Here is a 27,994-nt window from a genome sequence, read left to right on the forward strand (position 1 = left end):
CAATTATGCGTAACAGTAGTATGTAGTATCGTAACACAACATAAGGTTTTATTTTTACGTTTTCAGGATGGTATGCAAATTAATTTTGTAGTGGCATACAACAAAGAACAAATTTAATTGGTAATTAAATTTATAAATATTGTCATGCTGCCAGTACAGTAGTTCTCAGAATTTGAACCAATAAAAATAACATTGGCATACAATCTTGTTACCACTGAAAACAGAAACACTACACAAAAAATATCAATTTTATGGACTTTCAACCCCAAAATTCCACAGAGAGCTTCTAAGAAAGTCTAACCAAGAACCACTTTAGTTCAGTATTATTATAAATGATGTTGTTAATTTAATTGATATATATAGCTGTTAGTATGGGGCAAACCTTCGACTAGCAAAAGTTATTTATTGTTTGCTCCAATATACTGTACTTATGCTATTGCTATTGGTAAATAAAGAAGAATGTGAAATTCTGAGGAACTAGTAGTACAGTATGGGCCGTTCTTAGTCATTTAAGGTCAGGTAAGTTGGTACCTACCCACCAACGTTGACAATGACAATGCCCATGTAACCAACTTGTCGGGGTAAATTTAACTAAGCCTGAATAGCCCATTACTGAACGTAATATTTCCCAAATGCCTAGTATTTTATAACTAACAATTAAATATAAGCTGGGGCAATATTTTAAAGTTCAAACGCAATCCTACCTTCACAGTAGTGTGTACATGATGATCGCTGCTCTTGATAAGGACAAGTTCACAATGAAGTCTTTATATTAAGAAATTGACTCAGATTTTGTACAATCGGGTCATTGAATCTGCACTCTCTTTGTTTGGGTGGCCATGTGGAAAACTCACTATTAGGTCATTTTTACCTGTTTATTTTCAGTTCAAGTTAATGTATAGTTTTAAAAGTTTTAATTCAACCACATTTTTATATTTTTTAGGCAATTTTCTTTCTTTCTTGGACATAATTTCCTATTTTGTTTATTTAAAATCATTTTTGTCATTATTCTGCATGATTTTTTTTTTTTGGATTGTGCATTTGAGATGAATGTGATATTCAGATGAATGTGATATTCATAAAGAAATATTGATTAAAATTCACAAATATTAATTTAAAAAATTGGCTGTGTAGAACTAATAATACACATTAATTTGCCCAAGTTTTGTTTTGTCAAATTTAACTGTCTTTATGAGGGATTTGTATTCAAAAAACATAATCTGTTATGAACCATTCATAGCTAAAATTACCTGAAACAAATACGAAATCAATCAAGATAATATACCTACACTTGGCAATCAGATTGTCTTAATACCAGTACATACTGTATACGTACAAAGCGTTTCAATTTTCTTATCCTAAGTGGTAAATAATAGATTGGCCAGATGTTTTATTTTTAAAGGACAAAAATGTAGTCACCTATCCAACCATGGATTATTCACATAGGCGCAGCATTGATCTAGCACCAAAAAGCATACAATAATCAGAATATAGTATCTATCTCTGGGAGTTGGTTTATATCCTATAATCTAAGCTTAATTTATCCCAGGATAAGGTTATGCTCATCATATGGTAAATAAACTATCTTTGTTAAAATTCTATACTTAATTTTAAAATGTAAAACTTTTGGACTGAAAAAAAAAAAAACAAGAAAAAAATGTCGCACATCGATACGTTCTCTGTTATGTGTGTTGAGACCCATCTCACTTATGCATTTTGACACCGGTCTCAGTTATGCCAGTTGATACCATTCTAGAGTTGGAGTTCAGTTATGCGCGTGTTGATACAAATATTGAATGAATATCCAGAATAAAGAAAGATTTCTATCTATCTATCTAAGCTGGTCTAGAGTTGGAGTTTAGTTATGCGCGTATGGAAGTTGTTCCAGAGTTGGGATTCAGTTATGCGTGTTGAAACGCGAGAATAGTTGGTGTATTCACTTGTTGTTGACTTTACACACAACTATTTGAATACACACATTGTGAGTTTGAGTCACTGTTTTTATAAGACTGATACAATTCAATGATACATATTATTCAAGATTTCTTTCTATTATTTTCTTTTTACCAGTCATTCATTTTTGTAGAATGACGATTTTAAATAGCCCCTATACCTAAGTAAATATTTAGTTAAGCTACTGTATGTTCAAGCTAAACCTGGACTAGATAGAAAACTCTAGGCTGTGTGTTTTTCTATCAACAACTGATACATTCTATTCACAATGTACATTTTGTACCGTATCCAGATGAATATATGGATGACTTTATTCTAATAATCACTACACCCATTTTTCCAATTTTTTTATCAGGCTATCAGATTGGAATCTGAGCTCAGTGAGAACATAGAATAAAATAAATATAACTTTCACAAGCCAGAACCTTTTAGTTTTATATATGGGTAACGTTTTGTTCCTCGGTCATCAACTTGTTACTTTTATTGCAGCTAAAGTGCAGCACACACAGTGTACCTATCAGTGTCTATAGTTTTGGACTACAAAATATGTAGCTTGGTGGTTATGATGTCATGGGTTCAAGTCCTGTCATGTCAGGATTTTTTCCAATGACAATAACAATACAACTCCACTCCCAAAGACTTGTAATAAGACTTTGTTAATTAATGTAGAGCATCTTGTGTATATTTTTCGTCTTGTGAACAGGATTGCCACCTTTAAGAAAGATAGTGAATGAATTCGCCTATCGTTTTTCTTGGCAATCAAAACACCGAATAGGATAGCGAAAGACAAACAACTTGTATAATGACACAACATAGACAATACTTAATTCTAAAACCTTTTGAACAAAAGCAGTAAACAAAAACTTGGAGCAATGACCGTGTATCAAACCATGTCTTTGCAAATAAACCCATCTGTGTAAAATTGCTGCTGCTCTACAGCTGGGTGCAAAGTGCGAGAATGCGTATTTCATCGCGTCAACAAAACAATTCGATTTTAGAAATGTCTACAATAAAATTGTCAAAAGTATGGTAAGTAAGCTCCTTTATAACTTTACTTTAAAAACATACGCAAAATATGTAATATTTTTATGAAAATTATGATCTAACGCCAAAGATAACCTGATGCGACACGGCTCGTTTCTATTTTCTTTAAACCGGTTATAACAAGACCACATTTCAGCATATTCAGGTTTACTCAAAATAAAACCGGTTTCTCGAACAGTAAAATCTGACATTTTTACCTACGTTTAATTCAATTTTTTTTATTTCGGAAATATTTCATTCATCAAAAAAACGTAAAAACAGAAAAAGGAAAAAGAAAATTCGCAACCTCTAAGCTTAAATATATAGAATACTTCCCCATCTACAATACGTTAATTAATATATAATTAATAATTTTCTTACCAAATGCTATGATGTTAGAAATGTTAAACCCTGTAGTATACTATTCACAGAATACACTGCAGTGTACAAATGATTTCCTTTATACAAAATCAATAATTAATTTAAGATTTATTATGCCACTTTATAGCTTTTTCATTACCATTTATTAACTGTGTGAATTATATAGTCAATTATGCATTACAAAGGATACATCAATTAATTAGTGTACAACTTAAGGTCAATGACATATTATCTTGTTCAAGGTCAGTGATATACTAGCCAGGTGAGAATTATTAATTATGATAATTAATTAATAAATTTATGACTGGTATGCTTGATGGAATTTCAGATGAAATATAACATAATTTATGACAAAATTATGAATCCAATAAATTTATAGAAATAATTATTGAGATAACGCTATAAGTATGGTCCCAGGCCAAGGAGCCTGGGTATGAAATTTGGGGAAAATTAAGGGTTGGATTATATTTGGATTACATTAACAACTGGATTTATCTAAATCTTACCAGAATTTGGGGGTGGGATTATACTTGAACATGGAATTATTTTCAGTCATAGTCAGTTGAGCACTGTGGCGCAGTGGTTAGAGCATTGGACTTGCAATCAAGAGGTTGTCAGGTTCAAGCCCAACCCGGTCACTGCAGTGTTGAGCAAGATTCTTTATCCACATTGTTCCTCCCCACCCAGGTGATAGAAATGGGTACCGGTATGTAAAAAGTACTGGAAAGGTAAATCAAACTCGTTTGTGCGGGAGGAGTGGCGTACCCCCCCCCCCCCCCCCCTCCCCCCCACAAATATACACACTTGTGGAGTGGAGTCTGGCCCAAACGCTAAGGAAATGGAGATAAGCACCGACTTTACCTTTACCATAGTCAGTACTATTACATTGCAAGACTAAAAGTAGCAAATGTTTGTAATTTCTGCAGTATTTATTAATTTTTATCATACTAATATACACACATATTTTTTGAATACTAAAAAATCTAAACTATTAAAATATGATTACAACATAAAATTTGAGTAATTCTGCTCTTATATAACAAAAAATAATAATCTTATAACTAGAAAATTTATTGCAATATACTGCCATAATAAAACACTAAGAATAAAATGAACTATTGTATAAGGGCAGTCATGTTATTGATTTTAAAGACATCAAATATATTAGTGTATATAATTAGTGTCTAATGTAAAACTAGCATAATAACAAAAATATGAAAATCAATATCCATAAAGCATAAATTACTATTTGTACATCACACAGGTTATATTAATAACCTTTCACTCAATATAACAAATTTATTTTTAATTTATAATTTAATTTAGCAATGAAAAATTATGCTATTGTATTACAGTACAGAGAATGAATCAGGGAACATAATTGTATTGAAAGCTGCTATGGCCAACCCCTATATAGGAGGCAACTCCTCTATTTAGGAGCCAACCCCTCTATTTAGGGGACACACCCCTATTAAGGGGACACTTTGCTGGGTCCCAAAGGTTCCCCCTTAATAGGGGTTCCATCGCCTGCCAAATATCTGTTTCACAAGTAACTAATATTAGATCACATAAAATATAAATTTGCATATTATTCTTAATCACGGCTAACTGGTTATATCTTGAACTTTTCTTTGGAGAATATTTAAAACATTCGAACCAAGAACCTCCAAAATACAGTATATTCAATACAGAATGTTACAATTATCTTTTACTATTATACACGATATCCAGTGATCAAATTAAATTAAAATGCAATCACAACCAATCAAGTTTAACAAAGTCAAAGTTCTGGTATTTTGACCTTGCTAACAAAAACATATCTCGCATTTCAATGAGCGTATTAATAACATGCGCATACTCTAAAGGCGCTCACACCTGAACTTGATATACGCAGGGAAGACTGAGTATGGTGCATTGGTATAATTAAGAAGATCACTTGAAATCAGGGGAAGATTCAAGAATGGGGGAGGAGGAAGGAGGCCTGAATAGGAGGTTGTTCTTCCAGAGAATCCCCTTTCTTAAGCTCTGTCTATACTATCAAACTTTATGTGACAAATAAATGTGATGTGTCCATACATGGACATGATGCACTGTCATATCACTACCTTATTTGGGCATATCATTATCATATTTGGGTACATTACACTTTTTTGTCAAACTAGTTTAGTGTAGATAAAGCTTTACACCTATCATAAGGGGACCAAGTCTCAACCAATCAAATGATGTGGATTTTGACATGTGGTACATGTAAAGACAATAACAATTCCTTATATGGTTTTCTGCTTTAAAAAGAGTGTCTATGATATGACATGATAATTATGTAACTATTAATCATTTTAAATCTGAGGAAATGAGAACTGGAAATATAGAAGGAAGAAATTCTGATGAATGTAACTCATAAGAAAAGGATAACATTGTCAGATGAAATTATGAAGGAAAAACTAAATATTGAAGGTTATAATATAAGATTATCGTTGCTTCTAGAGTGACACAATTTATACACAATTTGATTTTTAGTATATACTTTAAAAAGTGCAAATAGACATTATCTTTAAATTACAGCCAAGGCTAGAAAACATCAAATTATTGCTGCTGTGCTAGACAGATTGTATAAAAAGGCTCATTGCATAGGGATGTGTGACATAACATTATGGATGATATACAAGGTCAGAGGACATTTGTAAGCATTTGGGTTTTTGCGTTATCTACCAAAATCGGTCGCTATTTAGTCAATCAATTTAATTTACTATGGAGAAGGAAACATTATTAATGTTATTTAACTGATAATTCCAAATTGATATTTTAGAATTTGCTCTTTTGTAAATCAAATTTTAATTAACCTAATATATATCAGTTTATTTTTTAATCAAATAAACATTTGAGTTATATCTATATCTTCAAGGATAAAGGGCTATTGTCAGTTTATCCAGGTAAGCTAGGCACAAAATAGACTAATAAACTAAATTTATTTTAAGTTTTGGTATAGCATTATTAAATTTAAAAAAACTAAAATACTAGAAATTGCAAATTTCAAGCTAGTCCTGTTAGAAAATCTGTCGACATACAGAGAATCAAACAAGAATCATTGAAGCGTCGGATAGCCTTCTCGAAGATACATTAGAATGGGGAGGGGTGAGGAGGGGTCACAAATATTAAAGTAGGCCTATACATAATAGCATCTGGCTTAATGTTTTAACAGACTACTAACTCTTAACTCCCTCCAGCATGAATCTAATTCAGTGGATGTAACAGAACTGTAAAAGTGTGACTGTTTATGAATCCCTAGCGGGAAGATAATAATCGTTATCATTATCCCCCAATATGGAAACAAAATAAAATATGGAAGTGGTCATTGCCAAGGCCAATAGTAGTGGCCTGAAGGGACAACTTTAGCCACAATATGGAATAGGTCACTGCCAAGGTCAGTTAGCCTGCAGCTACTACTACAACTAGCCTGAAATTAGACGAGTTTCACAACAAGCAGGCTCTACGTAATTACAGTATAGCAAGTTACGATATATCATTGTAATTTAATGGCTTCTGTACACAGTAGGCATCCGATCTTATTAATGTAAACATACAGAGTCTATATATTGAAACAAGGACCGAGTCAATATTGCAAAACCAACAATTTATCATCAAACAAAACTGTAAAACACTTTCAATGTTTCTAGTAAATTTAACCATCTATTTGAATCTTCTGTAAATTTAACTATAATAATAATAATTTAATGAAGCGAACAAAATTGTTTGTGTTTTACTTCAATATGAAACAATTTTAGAGTTTAATGTGTAGGTCTACAGTAAACGACTAGTTTCTCCAATTCTCTTTTTTCGGGGAAGGAGAGGAGAGAGAGATTACGGGAAACTATTAATTGACAATATTGACCAATTAAGTTAATTTTAATTATTTAGTCCATTTGTTTAAGTAGCATGCTCAGCAACGCCACAAAAGAAATGATGGTCTTATGTTGTGAAATTCCAACTAGAGGGCGTGGTTTCCACACTGTTCTGTTTTCAGGTCGGGGCAATGAACTATTCTTCTTTTCATATTGTTTTTCTCACTTTAGAAAGTGTAACGGCCTTATGTCAGTTTATCCAGGTAAGCTAAGTACAAAATTTACTGACCAATCAAATTATGTTAAATTTAGTAGGTATTATCATTAATAGGCAACTCCATTTTCATCATAATCATGCAAGAAATACAGTATTCCTGAATACATTATGTTTGAAAAATTGAGCACTGACCTCAATTAATTAGCATATGACCTTTAGAAATGATGTCATCTAGATCTGCTCACTCCTTAATTAATATTAACCACCTGACGCCGCCTAAAGCAATTGGTCATATGTCAAATTACCTGTTACATCCTATTTCAAATTGTAATAAATTATGCAATTATTTTGTGAAATATTAATAGTTATACTATAGATTCATAATTTTCTAAAACACAACTATAATTGAAACGCAATTTAAGGACAGTGTACACCAAAATGTAATTTTTTTAAATACAATCCCTGCTATAATAACCAATGATAATTTGAATACAGAAAGATACAGAGTTAGTTAGTACCTCAAATCAATATCAGTATGATAATAGTAAATTTTTGCAAATGGTGTCTTTGTATTTGTCACTATAACATGTCCCCTTATCTGTCACTTCCCACACTGACAATCACCTGTCCTCATTTCTTCTCTACTGATTCCTATTAATTTACTAATTTCAAATAACCTTGTTGATGTTTTGACAAAATACTGATAACAATTTTACCTGTAAACTTGACGTAAACATTGACCTAAAGTGCTGTGGGGTATTGCTAAACCCTGCAAACCTAAAAAATACATAGCAAACCCCATCAAACCAACATAAAAGTTATTGAATCGTGTAGTGTACTACACGCAGATTTTGGACCATCAAAATGAAGATCATGGAATATTAACAACTTTATCAACCTATTTATTTTGTCCCTATTTAGGAGGTTAGGTTCAGTTTATTCAGGGGTTAGGTTTGATTTATTCACAGGTTAGATTGATAAGTTTTAAAATTCTATGTGTGCATGCTGCTATCTTCAATTTGATGGTCCGAATATACAGGTACAGGTCAGTAGGTAAGGTATAAAATGCTGATAAGGTGAAAAAAGCGCCCTTATCAAACACAAACAATTTTCTTGGATGTACTGTGCGTATGCACCAGTGGTGTACAGCTATACAATCACAAATTATGTAAATAATATCATATATAATATCATCAGTTTTACATAATATAAAAATATTATTATTATTACAAAAGTAAAATAAAACACAGAGAATAATTGCCAGTCAGCAATATAACAATGAAGCATTAACTTCCTACCTTTGATCTCACAAGTAGAGATTGACCTACGAGAGTCACTCGGCAATCAATGAAATCTCGCAGCCACCGGTGACGAAGGGGCTCAATTTAGATGCGTGTGTTTCATAATTTCATAATTAATTACGTTACCAATGATCTATCAATCACTCTTAGCAAAACAAAACACTTAGCCACGGCAAATGGCCATTTAGTTATGATGTATCACATACGGTAAGATGCTGATCGACGACAAAGGTATCGGCATCACATCAGCGCTTCAAACACCTCGCGTTTGACTTGCAATCTCACAGCCAATGGCTAGACTAGATAGTCCCTACTCATCAATGATTTTGTTCCTGAGTAATTAGTCCATTTACGACAGGTATCAATACACCGTATTATTCCCTCGGGGGGAAAATAGGTAATACATACTGGTTTCGTTGACTGTTATTATAATGTACTGTACCAGAATACAACATGTTATTACAATGATTCAATTAATAGATCTCCTATGAGATACATTAACCGTAGTAGCTATCAGGCTGGTCCAATGTAACATGTAATTACAATGAGTTTGAAAATCTGATATTGATCAAGTTTGAACAATCTAGGTCAGTGCAAAGTGGTTATTAGTTAAAATAATCAAAAACATCAATGCTCAACAATATTATGCAAATTTATTCATAATAAATCTTTTATAAAATATTAAATTACAGCGTATTGACAATAGATTTATCAATTATCAGGTCAGTTTGATATTATTATTAGTAATGAAACAGAAAATAATTTTATAGGATGTTTACAATATAGTGTTTAAATTATTATTTATTTATAGTAATTAGTCTTGTTTATTCTTAATTCATTTATATGTTATTTTACTTTCTATGGACCAGTGATTCCGAAATTAAAGACTGAATGAAAATGAATGAATTATTACTATCAAAGCATTAATACAAATTACTGTATAAACATTGATATAATTCCATTTTGATTTGCATTCAATTAGAATCTAACACCTTTTACTTTACTTAACCACTAGACCATACTGTAGATGGTCTTGATGGTAACAAATCATGGGAGATCAGATCAATGTTATTTTAGAAACTACAATTTGATGAATATAATATTTTTTATTAAGATGGAACTTTTCTAAGAACATAAGGATATCATATAAAGATTAAAATATTCTTCAAATTATTCCACAATTTTATTACATTTGGGGGATTTCCCTGATTTTTACCTATAATGCGGGTGAAGTGTTTCACAGAAAAGTAATCAGCAATTTCATCGTTCATAACTGATTGAAAGTTCACAATTATATTTCGTGACAAGCTTTACCAATACATAAAAACATAATAACAAAGTAGTATTCATTATCATCATCACACTCGTTTTTTCTACCACAAGTTTGTAAATCAAAATGCGCATCAACAATGAGGTAATACTACGTAAAAGCTGTAAGATAAATAAATAAATTTCTCAAATATCATTAGAGTAATATTACTAATTTAACATTATGTCTAGTGAAATTATTAACTGGATATGCGGATAGAGATAAGTAGTACTTCAGATCATATTTTTGCTATCCTTTTCCGTACGGAATGACAAGTTTAATACGGATGTGATAATAAGTTTTCCAACAAAACCAACACTACAGTATTCAAAAGCAACACTAAGTGTAAATAAATAAATTTATTGTAAAGCTTTTGGTCGCGTGTAGAAATTGAGATTAATTGTTGATGATTACCACAACTATGATGATAATAATAACAACTATAATCTTCTATTATGCTAACCATACCACGATATGATTTAATATTTTAGCTTATGACACACTTGACAGAAATGCTTGAAGGTACTTAAAAATAATCCTTCATGAACTCAAAATGAACCGACTAACTGGAAACAAAGGGATGACAAATGTGAGCATATTACCAACGACATTGACTAGAACAATATCTAGACAAACAATGTTCAAAATTTAAAACACCATAAGTTTGAGAAAATTATTTTTAAAAAAAACATTAAAAAAACAAATTAAAAAAAATTGGAAATATTTTCTTTTTATATTTATATAACATGCTTTAATCTATTTAATATTCATAATTAATTAAGTTAATTTTTTTTTTTTTTTTTTTTTAATTTTTTTTTCCAAAAAAGACAAATAATGGCACAAATAGCCAGAAGGCTGAAACCATATTTTACAATACAAAATGTATAATTGATTATGGAGATGGGTTCAACTTTGTAGTCGAATTTTGGACAAACTAAACACAACACAAGAACTCAAGTGGGAACCATTTTAAACATAATATGTAACTTGTTTAGCTTCTCAGTTTCTTAACTCTGACAAGCTTCATAGAACTTGCTTATAATTGCTGCACAATCCTAAAGTAATTAAGCGTGATATATGATCACTGTTGTTCATGGCTATGCAACGGTCAATTTGGCAATCATAAGGGTCTTTGTCTACGACAAAAAAATTGTGTGATAGAAGACACTGTACAATCAAGAAATCCATACCAATGATACAAGAGAAATAACTATTAACAGATGCAATTAAGGAAGAAAGATGAATTGGAAGGCAAAAGAAAAGAGGACAGCAAAAAGGAGAAAGGAAAACAAGAAAGGGGGGAAAAAGGGAAAAAAGGAAAAAAGGAAAAAAGAAAGGGAGGAAAATGGGAAAAAAGGAAAAAGGAAAGGGAGGAAAATGGGAAAAAAGGAAAAAGGAAAGGGAGGAAAATGGGAAAAAAGGAAAAAGGAAAGGGAGGAAAATGGGAAAAAAGGAAAAAGGAAAGGGAGGAAAATGGGAAAAAAGGAAAAAAGAAAGGGAGGAAAAAGAAAGAAAAAAAAGAAAAGGAGGAAGAAGGGAGAAAAGAAAAAAAAAGAAAGGGAGGAAGGCAAAAAAGAAAAAAGGGAAAGGAGAGAAGAAAGGAAAGAGAACAAGAAAAAATAAAAGAGGAAAGGACAAAAAGAAAAGAAGAAAAAAAGAAAAAGGAAAAAAGTGAAAGAAGGACAGAAAATAGATAGGAAAGGGAAAAGAAGTGAGAAATGGAGAAAGGAAGAAAGGAAAGAAGCGAAGATAATGAGGAAAGAATGATTGGAAAAGAGAAAAGGAAAAAGAAGGAATGACTGAAGGAATAAATTTGTGAACTAGTTTCAAAATATCCTCATAATATTATTCAAAAGCGACATAATTTAATCTGTTTCATAATATTATTATTTAATATTAATATTTGAGACTGTAAATTTAAATTATCTTTGAAAATCCAATATTAGATTTGACTATTTTAAATTGTTAATGCATCAAATGTCAAAATCAACACCTAGGGACTTTTTACATTTTTATTATTGTCAAATTTTCAATAATATGACGGGCTAAAACAACTTTTCTGTTAGTAAAAGTAATTTTATGCTATAAATATCTTGTTTTGGTTTAATACAGTAGAATATAATTCATAGCATTTTATTGCATCTCAAAGAATTTGAAGTTTTGACAATGATGTTTTTTAAATTTTGTATTAAAAAGATATTTGACAAAACATCCTAAGAAAAACATATTTTCATAGCAACATGCGAACAACGTGATCTTTGTTTAATGTCAAAAATATAAAAAACACACAAACTTACCAAAACTAAATAAAGATATATCCTTGATTTTCAGAAAACTACACAATTTTTGGTCCGAACTAGTTTAACATCCATTCATACAATAAAAGCAGAAACAATTAAATTGTGTTGCACTCTCAAAGGAATACACATTTAAACCAATCTTTAATCGAGAGAATCCAAGCAAATAATATCTTCTTATAATTAGTAAATCAACTGCACTTTATTTTAATAAGCTTAATTAATTAGTTGCGGGACAAAGTCGAAACGCTCAACTGTATTTTGTTAATCAATTTTTCCTGGCCTTAAGCAACTTTATGAGGCGTGGTAATAACAATTAGTTTGTTTAATTGCATTACTTTAATTATTCATTGTTTTACATAACAGGATACATTTCAATTAAACATGAAAATAACTCATACTTATATTAATTTAAAACCATTAATTTATAAGTGAATACTTTATATGGAGTTAAACAACTACTGTTTCTATTTTTTAGGGCAATGTAACTTTCCATGGTGGATCAAAGAGTCGAGTCAAGTGACCAGGGGTGCCGCGCAAAACCAAAGCCATAAAATTGGCACCGTTTTAAGGCACTCCTCTTTAGTGGTAGTCTTCTTGGATAAAAGGGAGAGCTAGGTGTGATGTGATGTGATTATGAGGAACACATTTAACCTTTAGGAAGAGGTTACCTCGGTATACTGTTCCTTTTTTTTTGCCAAATCCAAATATCTTCAATTGAGCACAAAATGATGTAAACAAACAAATTAAATTGTGTGCTTTTACAAAATTATTTTTAATATTAAGATAATCACAATCACATTAAACGATTGTGTTTAGGAAAATCGGTATACATTTAAAATATGGAATAGAAGTTTGTAATGTTGATATGACTGTCAATGCCTGCTATCTATACTGTACAATATAATATAACAGAATCATCACTCGCTTCAGCTATTACTACAGCAAATGATATTCTAAAAATACATTCAAAATGTCAAATTGGTACGTCTTGGGAAATAAAATCTCCTGTTAGTTTAATTGATGGTACAATCTAATCTCTTGAATAGAGATGCTACGGTGATTTACCACTCAGAAGTGACAATTATACAGAAATAATAAACTATTTCATATAGCCTATGGGTATAGCGTTGATACATCGGCTATAAGAAGCTTTGTTTGGCTAGTGTTTCGTTTCAATTTATGCGTTAATTATCCCGTAAACCTACAAATGATCAATCCACTGATCACATGAATAAATAAACAGTAATTCACCTTTAATTATCACTCTACTAAATTAATAAGTAGTAGTTAACCCAGACAATTAATTTAGCAAATCACTACAGTGCTATAGCTATTAATCTAACTAAATATAATAGATATAAAAATACTAATAATGTTATTGTGTGGATGAATATGAAAAATGTGAAAATCTTTTTTTAATGCTTTTAAGGCAAATTTAAACAGACGAGTGATAACAGAATCTGTATCTATTCTGGATGGAAACCGCCCGTCCGCTCCATGTTGTGTGTAATGGTCATAAGGAATAACATAGATTCTATATTTATATTACCGTTACCACCCGTCTGTGTAAATTGGTCTTTACAATATATCCTAAAATTCTATGAATCTTCAGTGTAGGTACAGTAGGTTAAGGCAAGAAATGCAGATTAGGTCCTATTACAGACAGCAACAATCAGGGTGCAACGCCTTCCATAATCAGCACACCATAAGTTGTGACATCATAGTTGTACTATAGAGATATTGTACAACAAACTAATAGTGGTATTCAAATCCTAGTAATAGTCATCATCATCATCATCCTAACTGTGCAGAACCTCATTTGAATATAGTCTCACATGGGTTGGTCACATTATGCAGCTGGGCTTCCTAATTTTCCTTAAATTTTGTGTTCCACACGTTTCATACAGTATTATAGTTATCACCCTGTAAATGTTTAGTAAGTTGACTTCAATTCCTTGAACTGACGCATTCTTTCGTACTATTACTGTAGATTAGATTATAAAATCTTTTAAATTGACAGTAGCTATTTTTATAAAGAAAAATCTGATGCAGTAGTTTGATGTTGCCAATCTGTTTAGTTGTGGACAAATGTTTGTTGTGTACTTCAAATTAAATAGAGTAATGGTAATTTTTAAAGTCTCAATCAAAAGGAGGAAGTGTGTAAAGTTATGTCTACACTATCAAACAAGTTTGAAAAAAAAGTGTGTATGTGCCCAAATATGGTAGTAATATACCAAAATATGGTAGTGGTATGACATCATCATGTCCATGGGCACATCACATTTTATTGTCACATAAAGTTTGATAGTGTAGACAGAGCTTAAATATGGAAAACAGACATCTATTTTTGTAAATAAAAACCTGTACAGATGGTGAATACTCCCAATGCTCGACATTGTTTTAGAATTCCTTTGTCTTGTCTCCAAACATAAACGAATGAATACTGAGTGCTAAATCTATGCGACTAAAATAGTTGCTAACTGCATCATTTTAAGCTTTTATTAAGCCTATCGTATAATTAAAAGGATTATCAATGCATTAAAAACAAAATACTTTTAAATAGTGCCATTGTTCAATGTCATTTACCTAGTGCATCTCAATATAGGGTCAAAGGTTACAGCTGCGATTTGTTCCTCAGTGACAAAGCATGATATGAAATCTTTAACATTTGAACTTAAAATGAGTAATGTATGAGGAGTGCCGCTTACCTGGATAAACCAACATTTAGAATGATAAGGATTTTCAGTCAAAACACACCCTACCTGGAAATAAGACAGTCCACAAACTGCACACCCTAGATGGGCATCCCATCATATTATATTACATTAATTTCTTTTCATAATGTTAATATTGCCGTAGAAAAGTTTGTCAAGGTAAAAAAGTAAATCAACAATAATTGTGCTACACTCAACAAGAATTAGGCTACACTCAACAGGAATTAGGCTACACTCAACAGGAATTAGGCTACACTCAACAGGAATTAGGCTACACTCAACAGGAATTAGGCTACACTCAACAGGAATTAGGCTACACTCAACAAGAATTAGGCTACACTCAACAGGAATTAGGCTACACTCAACAGGAATTAGGCTACACTCAACAGGAATTAGGCTACACTCAACAGGAATTAGGCTACACTCAACAAGAATTAGGCTACACTCAACAGGAATTAGGCTACACTCAACAGGAATTAGGCTACACTCAACAGGAATTAGGCTACACTCAACAGGAATTAGGCTACACTCAACAGGAATTAGGCTACACTCAACAGGAATTAGGCTACACTCAACAGGAATTTGTGTTTGCTATCTTGTCTTGAGTGTTATCTATCCTCTTCCAATGAAATATTCTCATTTGAAAACTTTTTCAGAACACTCCTATTTTATATGAAATGAAAACTCCCTGATAACAAAAAATCATAATAAAACCTTGAAAAATTAAGCATAAAACACCACCCACACACATTTTTGATTGATGAGTTTAACTAACTGTATTAAACAAATAGTCATTATTCATAATTAAAAACAAAGTAACCTTTTAGAATTAACTAACTTAAAGTACTTACATTAACAAGTGAATTAAATAGTAAAGTAAAATAAATTACTGTTGTTATGGTGATTTTAAACATTTACTTCCAAACACTGACATCACAAAGAACATTTTGTGTGTTTTTTTTTTCAAAGTAAAAAAAAGTCTTGATGTCATGATGAATTACTATTTTAACAAATTCTACACTCATTCAAGTTCATGCAATGTAATCTAAAGCTCTGTCTACACTATCAAACTTTTATGTGACAAAAAAATGTGATGTGCCCATATATGGACATGATGTCATATCACTACCATATTTGGGCACATCACCACCATATTTGGGCACATCACACTTTTTTTGTCAAACTAGTTTGATAGTGTAGTCAGAGCTTAAAGCGAGGTTTGCAGCAAACATCTTTATTTAATCACCTTGCAAACCTAAGTTTTAATTATATTAAGAATAGTCTAATAGTTTAGTTAAGCAATTTTTTTTTTCTATAGTTTTTATATCTAAATTTTTTATATGAATTTATGATATTTGTACATTTTAACCTGTAAGTACCAGTAATAATATTCGCTTTTTGAATGAATGAAATAAATTATTAAATGGCTCTGGCAGTTTGTATAAGAAAATAAAAGTACATAGCTCCTAACACTAAATGTGCTCTAACATTGGTGCATGGTGCACTGGGAGGTTTAATAACTTAAATAAAGAGGATTGTTTTTTTCATTTCATTTCATCTTTTATTTTGGAAAAAATAATACAGAGTACAACATTTTCCATAGCTCAAGAACAAATTTTCAACTTCCATATTATCTTTTATTACAAAATTGATTTTTTCAACGGTCTTATTTGTTATTTTAGACATTTTTAACAAGTTTTTAAATCAAATTACAGAGATGACAAATCATTTTTAGGTGGTATAATTTGTATTTTGACACTGAGATTCCTAACGTCATCATCATAACAGTCTCTCAGCATGTAGAGTATTTTTTACCTAGGTGTAATCATGTCAGACAAAATTCTATAGCATTTGTACCATAGGATAGACTTACTAAAATAAAAGAAATGTCAATGTCATGTCAGTAAACTCAACAACAATTTAATTCTTAATCTGACAGTTCCTATACAACAATATTTCAAGTGATTTTAACATGTTTCTGGTAGAAGAAATACATTTCAATGAAAATTACCATAACTTGACAATCAGCGCAACATGTACTCAATATCATCTCATAAAAAAAACCACACAACCGGGCTCTACCGGGCGTACGATTACTGTAAGCCGCCGGGAAAAGGCGGTTCATATGAAACCGACAACAGCGGCATCGAGCCTAACAAACGCCAAGCCGTTAAACAATAAAGCTTACCTTTTTTTTCAACTGGTTAATTATCCCGGTTAATATCAAAACGATCTTGTTTAATTCCTTTCTATTCCTAACGAAAAAATCACAAAAATGCGAAGAATTTCTATCGTTGTTTATCTCGCCACCTCGCACTCGAGCATGCAAGTCGCCATCTTCTCAAAATAATCTTTTCACGGTGAAGTGGTCACGTGATACTACCAAGTTTTTGTTTCCAAACTTTTTGTCAAGAAGAGGACGTACTCTCATCTTCTTCAATGGTGAAGTGCTACTTTATATATATCGTTTAAATATTGAAGACATATAATATACATATTTCCTTCACATACGGTTCCATCATAACAAACTATGAATTGTTTTCATTATCATCGCATATCACTATAATATCGTTGGTATACATTTCCTTTTTGAAAAATTCCTGTTGTAATAATTCCGGTTTAGGCCTATTTCTGTGGTTTGTTTAGAATTGTTACAAGAAAATTGGACCGCATGCTCGTCCCGTGATGTGGTCAAAGAGTCACGTTTATCAATCTGAATCAAGTTAATTATTATAGGCGTCGCATAATTCCCGTTAACATATAATTATTTTGAAAGAAGGCCCATCATTCATATTAAAATACAGTGCTTTTTGGTTGGAGGGATAAGCCACATCTGGCTACAAACAGTAACGTAAAATACATTATTTTTTTATTCTACTTTTCTGTTAGAAATTACTCAGTATAAATTGCAGATTAAATCTAATTCAAAACACAGAAAATATCAACCTTGGAACAGCGGTTATATAATAAACGATGTTGGGGTTTTCCCGCGTCACAATTTGAATCAACCAAGTTTTAAATTTGTTATTAAAATAGAGGGCGCTAAACACATTTTTCACAAATGCATTTAGAAAATGAAGCACTACATTCAATACATTGCATTTTATTTGAAATATTTTGATAAGGAATATTTACCATACAATGTTTTTTTAAACTGAAATCATTACATCTACAACGATAACAAAAGATAGTATATATTTATAAGTTTACATATAATTATTTTCTAAGCCAATAATATTAATACATTGAGAGGAAAAGAATAGGAATTGTAACCTACCTAGAGGAAAAGTTACGACCATTAAAAAGGTAAATGTTTTCAGATATTGATTAAAGATAAAAGAATTTCTTCATAGGGATTGTTTGAGAATATTGTACATTTTAAGTTGAATTTCATTTATTATTTTCCAAGAACTCATACCAGTGACTCAATTACAAGCCCACCTGACTTACAATTTGGTGGTGGGCTTATACAAATGTTTAATAGAACCTTTTAGGACACCCCCATTTAGGGGACACTTTCCCGTGAAATGAACAAGGGGTACTATATCTATGACCAACCCCTTAATCAGTGCGAACACTCCTATTAAGGGACAGTTAGTTGGGTCCTGAAGGTGTCCCTTTAATAGAAGTTGTTCTATCATATTTATACTAATAAACAATGCATTTATGTGCTGAACAATGCAACAGAATGGATATCATTTATAAATATAACACATTACAAAGAATATTGTTGTATGATAAGCTGTTATATATTCACATTTTACCAGAGATTGCCCAAGGGGGGAGGGGGGTGAACCAATCTCATAATATGGTTTCCCCTGGGGCAAGCCAAGTGCCACTACATCTCTTGTCATCTTTGACATGTTTGTTAATGTCACATAGTATAATTTCTTTTAGTAGTTCTTGTTTAATATATCCTTGACATATTGACATATTATTGCATGTTGTATATACAGTATGTCATGCTTAGATTGAAAATAACATGATTTTGAATACGTTTTGCATAATAATGGTTGATCAAAATAAAACTAATTATTTTGCACACCTTACCATTACTGTGCACACATCACCATAACATTTTGCACACCTCACGATTGTTGTGCACACCTCACCAGATTACAAATTCGGCTCAAACTTTTTGAGGAGTATTTTTCACTTGATCGCCACAAGGCATCTACTGGGAATTTCTTAATACACCGTAATAAGTCGGTATATGCCTATTAACATAAACAGTTGTGTCATAGGTCAAAATTGTGTAACAGGTCATTTATAGCATTAGGTTATACTGTACCCCAAATAATTTGTTTTTTTTTAAAATTTAAAACATTAGAGTTCTATCCATGACCTCTAAAAGCTCAAATTATTATAAGATTGTAACTATTGTAAATTTATTGTAGTGTTATTCACATGGTGGGAGAAATCAATTACATTTGGAATGTTATTTACATATCATTTACATAAACAGGGATATACAGTAATCTAATATGAATAAAATCTGCATAAATTACCATAATTAATTAACTAATTAACAGTTTTACAAAACCTAGACACCTCTATTAGTTTCCTATCATTTTATAAAAGAATAACATAGAAAGGAGTTTGGCAAATAGTTGCGTGAATGAACAAAAGCAATTTTTCTATAAAATCTTTTTCTTCGTTTCATAGAAATGTGCAAAAAGTTTTGTTGCACCATCACCAAGAAGATGAAGTAAAAGGAAAATTATGATTGTCTGTGCATGCTTGTGAATGTTTTCAGTCCCCTACAAGAAAACCTTTTCCCCTGAAAGAATTTTACAAAAGCCACACTGAGCCTGGTTAAAAATATTTTTGAACACCAATTTTGGTTTAACCAAGGCTCTGAGGTCATGTTGTTCACCGTGCCAGTCCTTCTTCCGACATTTATGACCAACCAATGTCAAAGTTCACGCAAACATAATTAGTCAATCCTTTCTATGCTTTGATAGTAAATCACATTTAACACTATCACATTAATTACTGAAATAAAATTCATATATATATTTTTTTGTACTTTTCTGCATTCTAATATGTACTTTTTTCTTCTTTTTTTTTATTGCCTTCAAAATTAGAATTATGTAAGTGGACATGTGACCCTTGACCCTTGAAAGGAATGTAGTAATCTATACATAAACTAATAAAAGAATCATTTTGTAACAAGGCAATTATTATTTATTACTTTTAATTTTAAAATACCAGGATAGTAGAATTGTTACATAGCTTTCTAATAACGATATAGATTTGAATCTGCGATTATTTTAAATAACCAACAAATAACTTTGCTATTTACACTTTGAAGAAACTCCAGATCAAAATATTTCCCAAAAAGTGCAAACAGGGTACTTTATTATAATTACAATATTTCTGTTCGTTTTTTTTTCAATAATTACAAGTACAATTTTAAGAATCAAACATTTTAATTCTCCCAATTGAAAAGAAAATATTTGCTCAAATGTCTTGCATTTAATTTGTAAAGAATTTCTTTAAAAATTTTGTTGAAAGAATTTCTTCAAAATTTTGTATTATAATTTGTTCTGGTACAAAATTACAACCTAATGATAGACGCAAGAATGATTTCCAAAAGGGTACATTGTTTGTAACAATGCAGCTGGCACGCTGTTTTTAATATTTATAATGTTCGTTGGTATGTACATCATCATCATTCCATTTTTGTGCTCGCTGACTTTACCGCATTTTGCAAGTTTACTGGTTTCTTTATTTTGTCTGGTTTCCGCCAAAGTACGATCTCCTGGAAATTAAAAAAAAAACATTATCAATCAACTGTATGTTTCTGTGTAAATTATCTAACGAAGCCCAGGTTTGAACAAAACTTGTGATTTGATCGCGTAATAATCAGAAAATTCAGGTAGGAAGACAACCACAACAATGGTTTAACAATGTTATAAGGACATAGCAATTCAAGTGTAAATTCAAGGTCTTCACTCCCTAAGTTACAAGAAATGTATACTTTTTTTGGGCATCTAAGGGTGTCTGGGTTTAAAAAGCTGACATAAGTAAGATCTTACTTGTTGTTTGAAATACCTCCTCTCTTCCTCATCAACTAGAACCAAGTTGAGATAGTACCGTACTGAGAACTTTTTATTGATATCTCTCATTGTTGGGGTTAATTCGTAACCAGAAAGAAACAGCCTTATTGGGATCGATTCGCCTTGAAAAGAAATATACATTTGAAAATCTCATGAGGATAAGATTGGATGCCATTTTGGTTGCATGTTTCCTCCTTACACAATATCATTTCATTTTATGTAGAAACTGTTCATCAGGGAAGGATAGAAAATACAAGCAAAAAATGTTGGTATTTAGACTTTAATTTATTTAATTTGAGGGAAGTACTTACCTCTAACCGGGGCACCATCCATTATTTCATACTTAGCAAGTGTCTCATTTTCATTGAAGGTATTTGGCCCTGAAATGAATATTCATTAAAACATAAATAAATATCATACTAATGAATATTCATTAAAATATAATTAAATATCATAATAATTCCATCTGCCAAGAGACGACTGTGTCTTAAAACAAAACACTATTAAACACTAAACATACCTGAGCCTGTTGTCTCACGTTTAATAATTGCTAGTTCCATGTGTTTGATTTTTATCCGCACAAGCAAGAAATATATCTTGCCCACAATCACATCTTTCAAATGGTACCTATAATGACAAAACAAATTTAAAATGTAAATAAATATAACCTTGAATGTTTGAGAAACTTAGTATAACATTGTTATAAAATATGATAACATAGTTATAAAATAGTATAACAGTTATAAACTAGTATAACATAGTTATAAACTAGTATAACATAGTTATAAACTAGTATAACATAGTTATGAACTATTATAACATAGTTATAAACTAGTATAACATAGTTATAAACTAGTATAACATAGTTATAAACTAGTATAACATAGTTATAAACTAGTATAACATAGTTGTAAACTAGTATAACATAGTTACAAACTAGTATAACTACTATAGTTATAAACTAGTAAGACATAGTTATAAATTAGTTAACATAGTTGTAAACTAGTATAACATAGTTATAAACTAGTATAACATATTTATTCTAGTATAACATAAATCCAAAGGCAAATTACTGAAAAAATGACAATGCTGTGGGTATCAGTGGCTGGATCTCAATGGAGATACAAAAAAAAAGCGAAAAGCTAAATCAAAACGATTAAGTAAAACAGCCAGAAAAGTTAGCAGAGCTTTCGGGCAACACTAGCCCTTCATCAGTGCTAGCTAGTAACATAGTTATAAACTAGTATAACACAGTTATAAACTAGTGCAGCATACTTAAAATATTACTTAAAAAGTCAAGAAATATAAGACTCATATTTTTGCAATTTAAAAATTAAGTTTTAGATGCTAGTGAACTACTTTTCAATATTTAGATAATGAATTAATAGCCAACATGAAACATGTGGTTTACTGCTGGACATAATGAATAACCTTTCCATTTTTTGTCTGGTTTTTAAAATCAGATCGTATCATATTTAAATTGTAGAAAAACGGAATTATAAGATCCATTATATATATATATATATATATTTCAGTATATCACCGGGCGGTTTAGAATTAATGTTCTTTGCCTCTTGTGTTTATATATATATATATATATATATAAGATACCACTGGATATGACTATCTTTTATCTTTGACCTCGTGAACACAGACAAATACATAATTTTAGAATTCCCAACTGACTTGGATTTAAGTTCAGACTTATATTGCAACAAAACTGTGTTAATATATTATTGTCTTCTTCTTACACTATTCCCAAATGAATGAAACAATTTAAATCACTTCCCAAACGATAATCATTTGACGTAAATTGTATCTGTATCGGGAATAAAAATATTAAAGGATGTTAACTTGTACAAAGACATCCCTGTTGAGTAACAATGTAGATACAGTCTTAGTTTTATTTCAACAAGAATTATGCTGTTAACACCCTACAAGTCATCTGTCTGACAGGCTACATTGCAATCTGACTAGGCCTAGATCATTTAAAATAAGAAACACTAGTGCGACGCTATCAAACAAAAGAAGTGGACAAAGTTTCATTGGAAAAATGGTGCTTAATATCGAAAAAGGACTGAAATCAATCAAGTGAACTGTAAAGTGCTGGCTAACAACATTGTTTTTCTGATGTTTGTAAATGCTTTGGAACATATTGTCAAATGCTTTCAATATTTTCACCGAGACACATAATGTATACATTAATTGTTTTGAGTGTACTATCACTATCATTTGCTGTAGAAGTTGAATTTGTTAGCAGACCTCCGAATGAGATAACAGCTTTGGCAGACCAGACCGTTTTACTGCCGTGTACGTTTAAGAATCTCAATCAAAATCAAACCGTAGAATGGAAGAGAAAACCAAGTTTTGGAGCGACAGAGAAAATCTCAAATAACCGAAAAGTTAAAAAACATTTTGCCGAGTTTTTCTCAATACTTGGTGAAGGTATGAACTTTACACTTTCCATAAAAATACCAGATATTCGTTCACTGCAATTTGGAAGTACGACAGTTATTACAACCTCCTATCAGTGTTCAGTTCTTGAACCTAATAAAATAATCATTTTAACAGCGTCTACAAATGTATATATACAGCAGTGGTCCTTTATGAATCCTGATTGTGTGTCTGGTAATAACGAGTATGTGACAGGAGAAACACTGGTACTAGGGTGTCACAATGATTCTGACCCTAACGTTATCACCACCTGGAAATATGCAAATGATAAAGTATTGCCAACGACCAAATTTGATGGATTCTACATTATACACACAATGACCATAACAAAAGCGGACCACAATGCAATGTTTGTTTGCGAATCAAAAAGAAAAGGGACAAATATCGCAAGACACTGTTCAGTAGGACCAATCACTGTCAACTACAAACCAGAGGTTAACATCACACAAATATCACCACTGGAATACATCTGTATCACAGAGGCTAGACCACCCGTTAATGAAACACACTGGATACTGGAGCCTATAATTTCCAAAGACAAGTATATCATTTCAAATGATATTTTAAAGTTGACTAAAGACATCACGCTTTATTCAAATGTTAGTATAAAATGTGAGGCAGACAATATCTTGGGAAAAGAAACACATACTTTAAATCTTACATTTGAAAGCAGTCAAGACGAAAAAAATAACAATGTCTCCAGTTTGATAATTGCAATTACTTTACTGATCTGTGTTGTAATTATATTTGTGATGATAATTGTTTATTATTTGCGAAAAAAACATAAATATAAAACAGAAATTATAAATGAAACTAAAAAATGTGACCCAAAAGAACATATCTATGATTATGCAACTGTAAAAATAAGTGGTTTCCAAGGCGACTATGAAGAAGTTGAAAATGAAATCTATATAGGAGGGGAAAAAGTGAACAATAAGACAATAGAAGATGGGTATATAGAGAAAGAAAATGAAATATATGAAGGACTTAATACAACAGTTGATAATAAACACATTTATTTTCAACTAGAAAATCCTGAGGACAATATAGAATGTGAAAATATAATTTATCAGGGACTTTAAAAATAAATTTCTGGATTAAATGTTATTGTTTGATAACTATGGGAACATAAAATAAAATTGATGGAATTAGAAAAATTAATTTTGCTGTTTTTTATTTGTGTCAAGAGAGTCTTTGTACATACCGCTGTGAATAAATATTTTTAAACACATTTTTTAAGTTTAAAAAGCTCTGTCTACACTATCAAATTTTATGTGACAAAAATGTGATGTGCCCATATATGGACATGCTGATGTCATATCACTACCATATTTGGGCACATCACACTTTTTTTGTCAAACTAGTTTGATAGTGTAGACAAAGCTTAAGAACTTTTAATCCTATTTCAGTGTTTATAATACAGAAGTAAAAAAACATTTTGGAAGAAAAACTGGAATTGTTTAGTTTAACAACTATGTATTGACACACAATAGTTTGGTATCTGAAATTTAGCCTAAGCCAAGGTGGGATTATACTTTAGCGAAGAGGTTCATCTTGATCTCTTATTTGTATTTTATAGAATGAAACTAAATAAAAACTTGGATTTGCATTAGAATGGGTCTAACATTGGGTTTATAATATAGGGATGGGATTATATTTGAGCACTGATTATACTAGGTCAGACGGTATCAACAAATATCTGAGAAAATGACAAATTAGTGAATAGGAAACCCCAAAACCAATTTACTATACAAACGATGGGAAAATGACCGTGACCTTGCATTGTATTCGAATATTCTTTAATCCCTAATTTTGTGTCACCATCTCAATCAATAATCCGACGTCCCAAAGAATAGGACTGGGATTCAACACACAGGATGTGCATAGTACAAATGGCTCCCTAACTGGTATATTTTAAGAGTAGAATACGACAAAGAGAATAGGACTGGGATTCAACATATAGGAAGTGCATAGTACAAATGGCTCCCTAACAGGTGTATTGTAAGAGTAGAATTCAACAAAGAGAATAGGACTGTGATTTAATCCACAGGATGTGTAAAGTACAAATGAATCTCTAACTGGTATATATTGTTACAGTAGAAATCAGTGGGTGTGGTTTGAATGTTACAAATTCAAACATTTTGTTGCACTGTGCAGATACTAAAGAGGTTTTGAATATACCATCATTGACGCAAGTATTAAAACTTTGGAACGGTTCATGAAGTAATCAACTGTGAAAATTATTGATGCTTGATTCATAATTACAAGACACATGCAGATAAAACACTGTTATTATTGAAGGAATTTAGCATGGTAAACGAAATCAGTAGTTTAGTATTTTTAATATGAAACTGTTGTGATCGTTAAATTAAGTTTATTGGATTCATTCATACTTTTACAACAGAAGTACAAGCAGCAAAATGGATAGTACCACCTGTATGCAAATCATTGTCATTTTATTATCATCAACATGTGCCATGGAAGTTGACTTTGTAACCACCCCACCTAAAGAGGTAACAACGTTTGCAGATCAGACTGTTTTGCTGCCATGTTCTTTTATTAATTTAAATAAAAGTCTTCAAACTGTTGAGTGGTTTAGAGCAATCGTAAACGGAAACTCACAGTACAGAATTTCAAGTAACCGACAAATTGAAAGTCATTTTGCTGACAATTATTCGATTATTGGAGATGAAATGACCTTTAACCTCATGATTAAAATACCAGGTACTAATTTCTTAGATTTTGGAACAGGTCAAAGTTTAAGTTCTTACTACTGGTGTTCTGTAGTTGGACGAAACAGGATCATTTATTTATCATCACCATCTAAAGTTGTCATTGAACAGTGGACGTTTACCAAGCCAATTTGTCTTATAAATAAAAAGAGTTTTTATGTTCTTGGAGAAATGTTACAATTGGGTTGTTTTAACGATTCCAATCCAGAAGTAATAACAACTTTAAAATCATCAAATGGAGAAATATTGCCAACAAAATTACAGAAATTCTATATATTACATAACTTGACAGTAGCAAAAGAAGATCACAATAAAATGTTTGTTTGTGAATCACAAAGAATCGGGACAAATGAAACACAAAGCTGCTCAAAAGGTCCTATCATTGTATATCATAAACCAGAAATTACCATCACTCAAATATCACCATTAGAATTTAACTGTACAACGGAGGCTAGACCTCCTGTAGATGAACAACACTGGATTGTGGAGTCTAATATTACTAATGATAGTTTTACAATATCAAATGAAATTTTGGAATTTAAAGAACTTACAATGATTGATTTTGAAATAAATATTACATGTGAAGCAAGGAATCTACTAGGAATAGAAAGGAAAACATTTATAATTCCAATATCTTCAAATGTACAAGAAGAAGAAGAAAAAGAATTTATTTCTATTTGGATAATCATTGCTAGTGTAACATTCATTATTCTTATTATATTTATAATATTTATAATCTGTTTTGCGATACGAAAAAAAACCAAACATCAACAAAGTCAACAGACCGCAAAATATACTCCTCCTCAATGTTCCAGTAACAATGAAGTTGAACAAGAACACGTTTATGATTACGCAGATGTAAACGGATTTCAAGATGATTACGAAGAAACTGAAAATGAAATTTATGTTGACGGAAACGGTTTGAGAGATGAAGAGACAAGTAAATATATAAAATATGATTATATAGAAAATGAGAATGTGATCTATGAAGGAGCAAATATTTAGGATAACAGAAAACGCTCCTAAAGCTCTATCACACTTTATGTGACAACAAATGTGATGTGCCCATATGGACATGATGATGTCATAGCACTACCATATTTGTGCACATTACTACCATATTTGGATACATCGCACTTTTTTTGCCAAACTAGTTTGATAGTATAGACAGAGCTTTAAACAAAAACAAGGAGGAGATTGCTCAAACAGATGTCTAATTGTTTAAAAATAATTTGTTTATCTAATATCTATAAAGTGGGAATCTCGAAATATTAGAGGATATGGTATGTCTGGGATGCAGTTGTTACCCTTTTAAAATAAACTAAAATAATTTCTATAAGTTCTAATAATAATCAGATTATATCATATTATAATTATGGGAATGTTATCATAAAATACACAATCATTATTTCACAAGTTATACAAAGTATTTTTGAAATTTAGGATTGTACCAAATATCATGTGATCTAATATTGTCCAATCAAATCACAAGATTCTACTCAGACATTATACAGCCAGGATGTGGAACACATATTGAAATTGCTAAAACAACAATAAACTATTTCAAATCGTGTAAACTAAAAATGAAAGGAAATCGTAAAGGAAATCATTGCATTGGTTAAAGTAACTTTCATCAAAAAACTGTTTCAAAGTTAAACATCTGTTCACAAATGCAAATCCAGATCTTTTTTTTACTAGTGTAGGTAACT

The 27,994-nt window shown here is 31.1% G+C and overlaps 2 protein-coding genes across 13 annotated transcripts in view; both read right to left on the reverse strand.

Annotated features, from left to right (window-relative positions):
• Positions 1 to 17,377, reverse strand: part of LOC144848745 (liprin-beta-1-like) — a 119,966-nt gene extending 102,589 nt beyond the window's left edge. For 6 of the 12 annotated variants that reach the window (XM_078705617.1, XM_078705621.1, XM_078705619.1 and 3 more), the window contains exon 1: positions 17,226 to 17,376. The gene's annotated coding sequence lies outside the window, so the exon portion shown is untranslated. Of the gene's footprint in view, positions 1 to 8,711; positions 8,840 to 17,225 lie in introns of those variants that run through there. The other 6 variants (XM_078705618.1, XM_078705614.1, XM_078705616.1 and 3 more) reach the window with 3 other exon arrangements.
• Positions 17,378 to 20,083: 2,706 nt separating this feature from the next.
• LOC144848795 (vacuolar protein sorting-associated protein 26B-like) overlaps positions 20,084 to 27,994 on the reverse strand; it is a 79,693-nt gene continuing 71,782 nt past the window's right edge. The window contains exons 6-9 of the mRNA XM_078705727.1: positions 21,620 to 21,726; positions 21,411 to 21,479; positions 21,079 to 21,221; positions 20,084 to 20,801 (exon numbers count right to left, since the gene is read on the reverse strand). Of these exons, the coding sequence (XP_078561853.1) occupies positions 20,712 to 20,801; positions 21,079 to 21,221; positions 21,411 to 21,479; positions 21,620 to 21,726 (409 nt within the window). The 3' untranslated portion in view covers positions 20,084 to 20,711. The remainder of the gene's footprint in view (positions 20,802 to 21,078; positions 21,222 to 21,410; positions 21,480 to 21,619; positions 21,727 to 27,994) is intronic.

Source organism: Antedon bifida, chromosome 7 (assembly GCF_963402885.1).
Source record: "Antedon bifida chromosome 7, ecAntBifi1.1, whole genome shotgun sequence".
NCBI lineage: Eukaryota > Metazoa > Echinodermata > Crinoidea > Comatulida > Antedonidae > Antedon > Antedon bifida.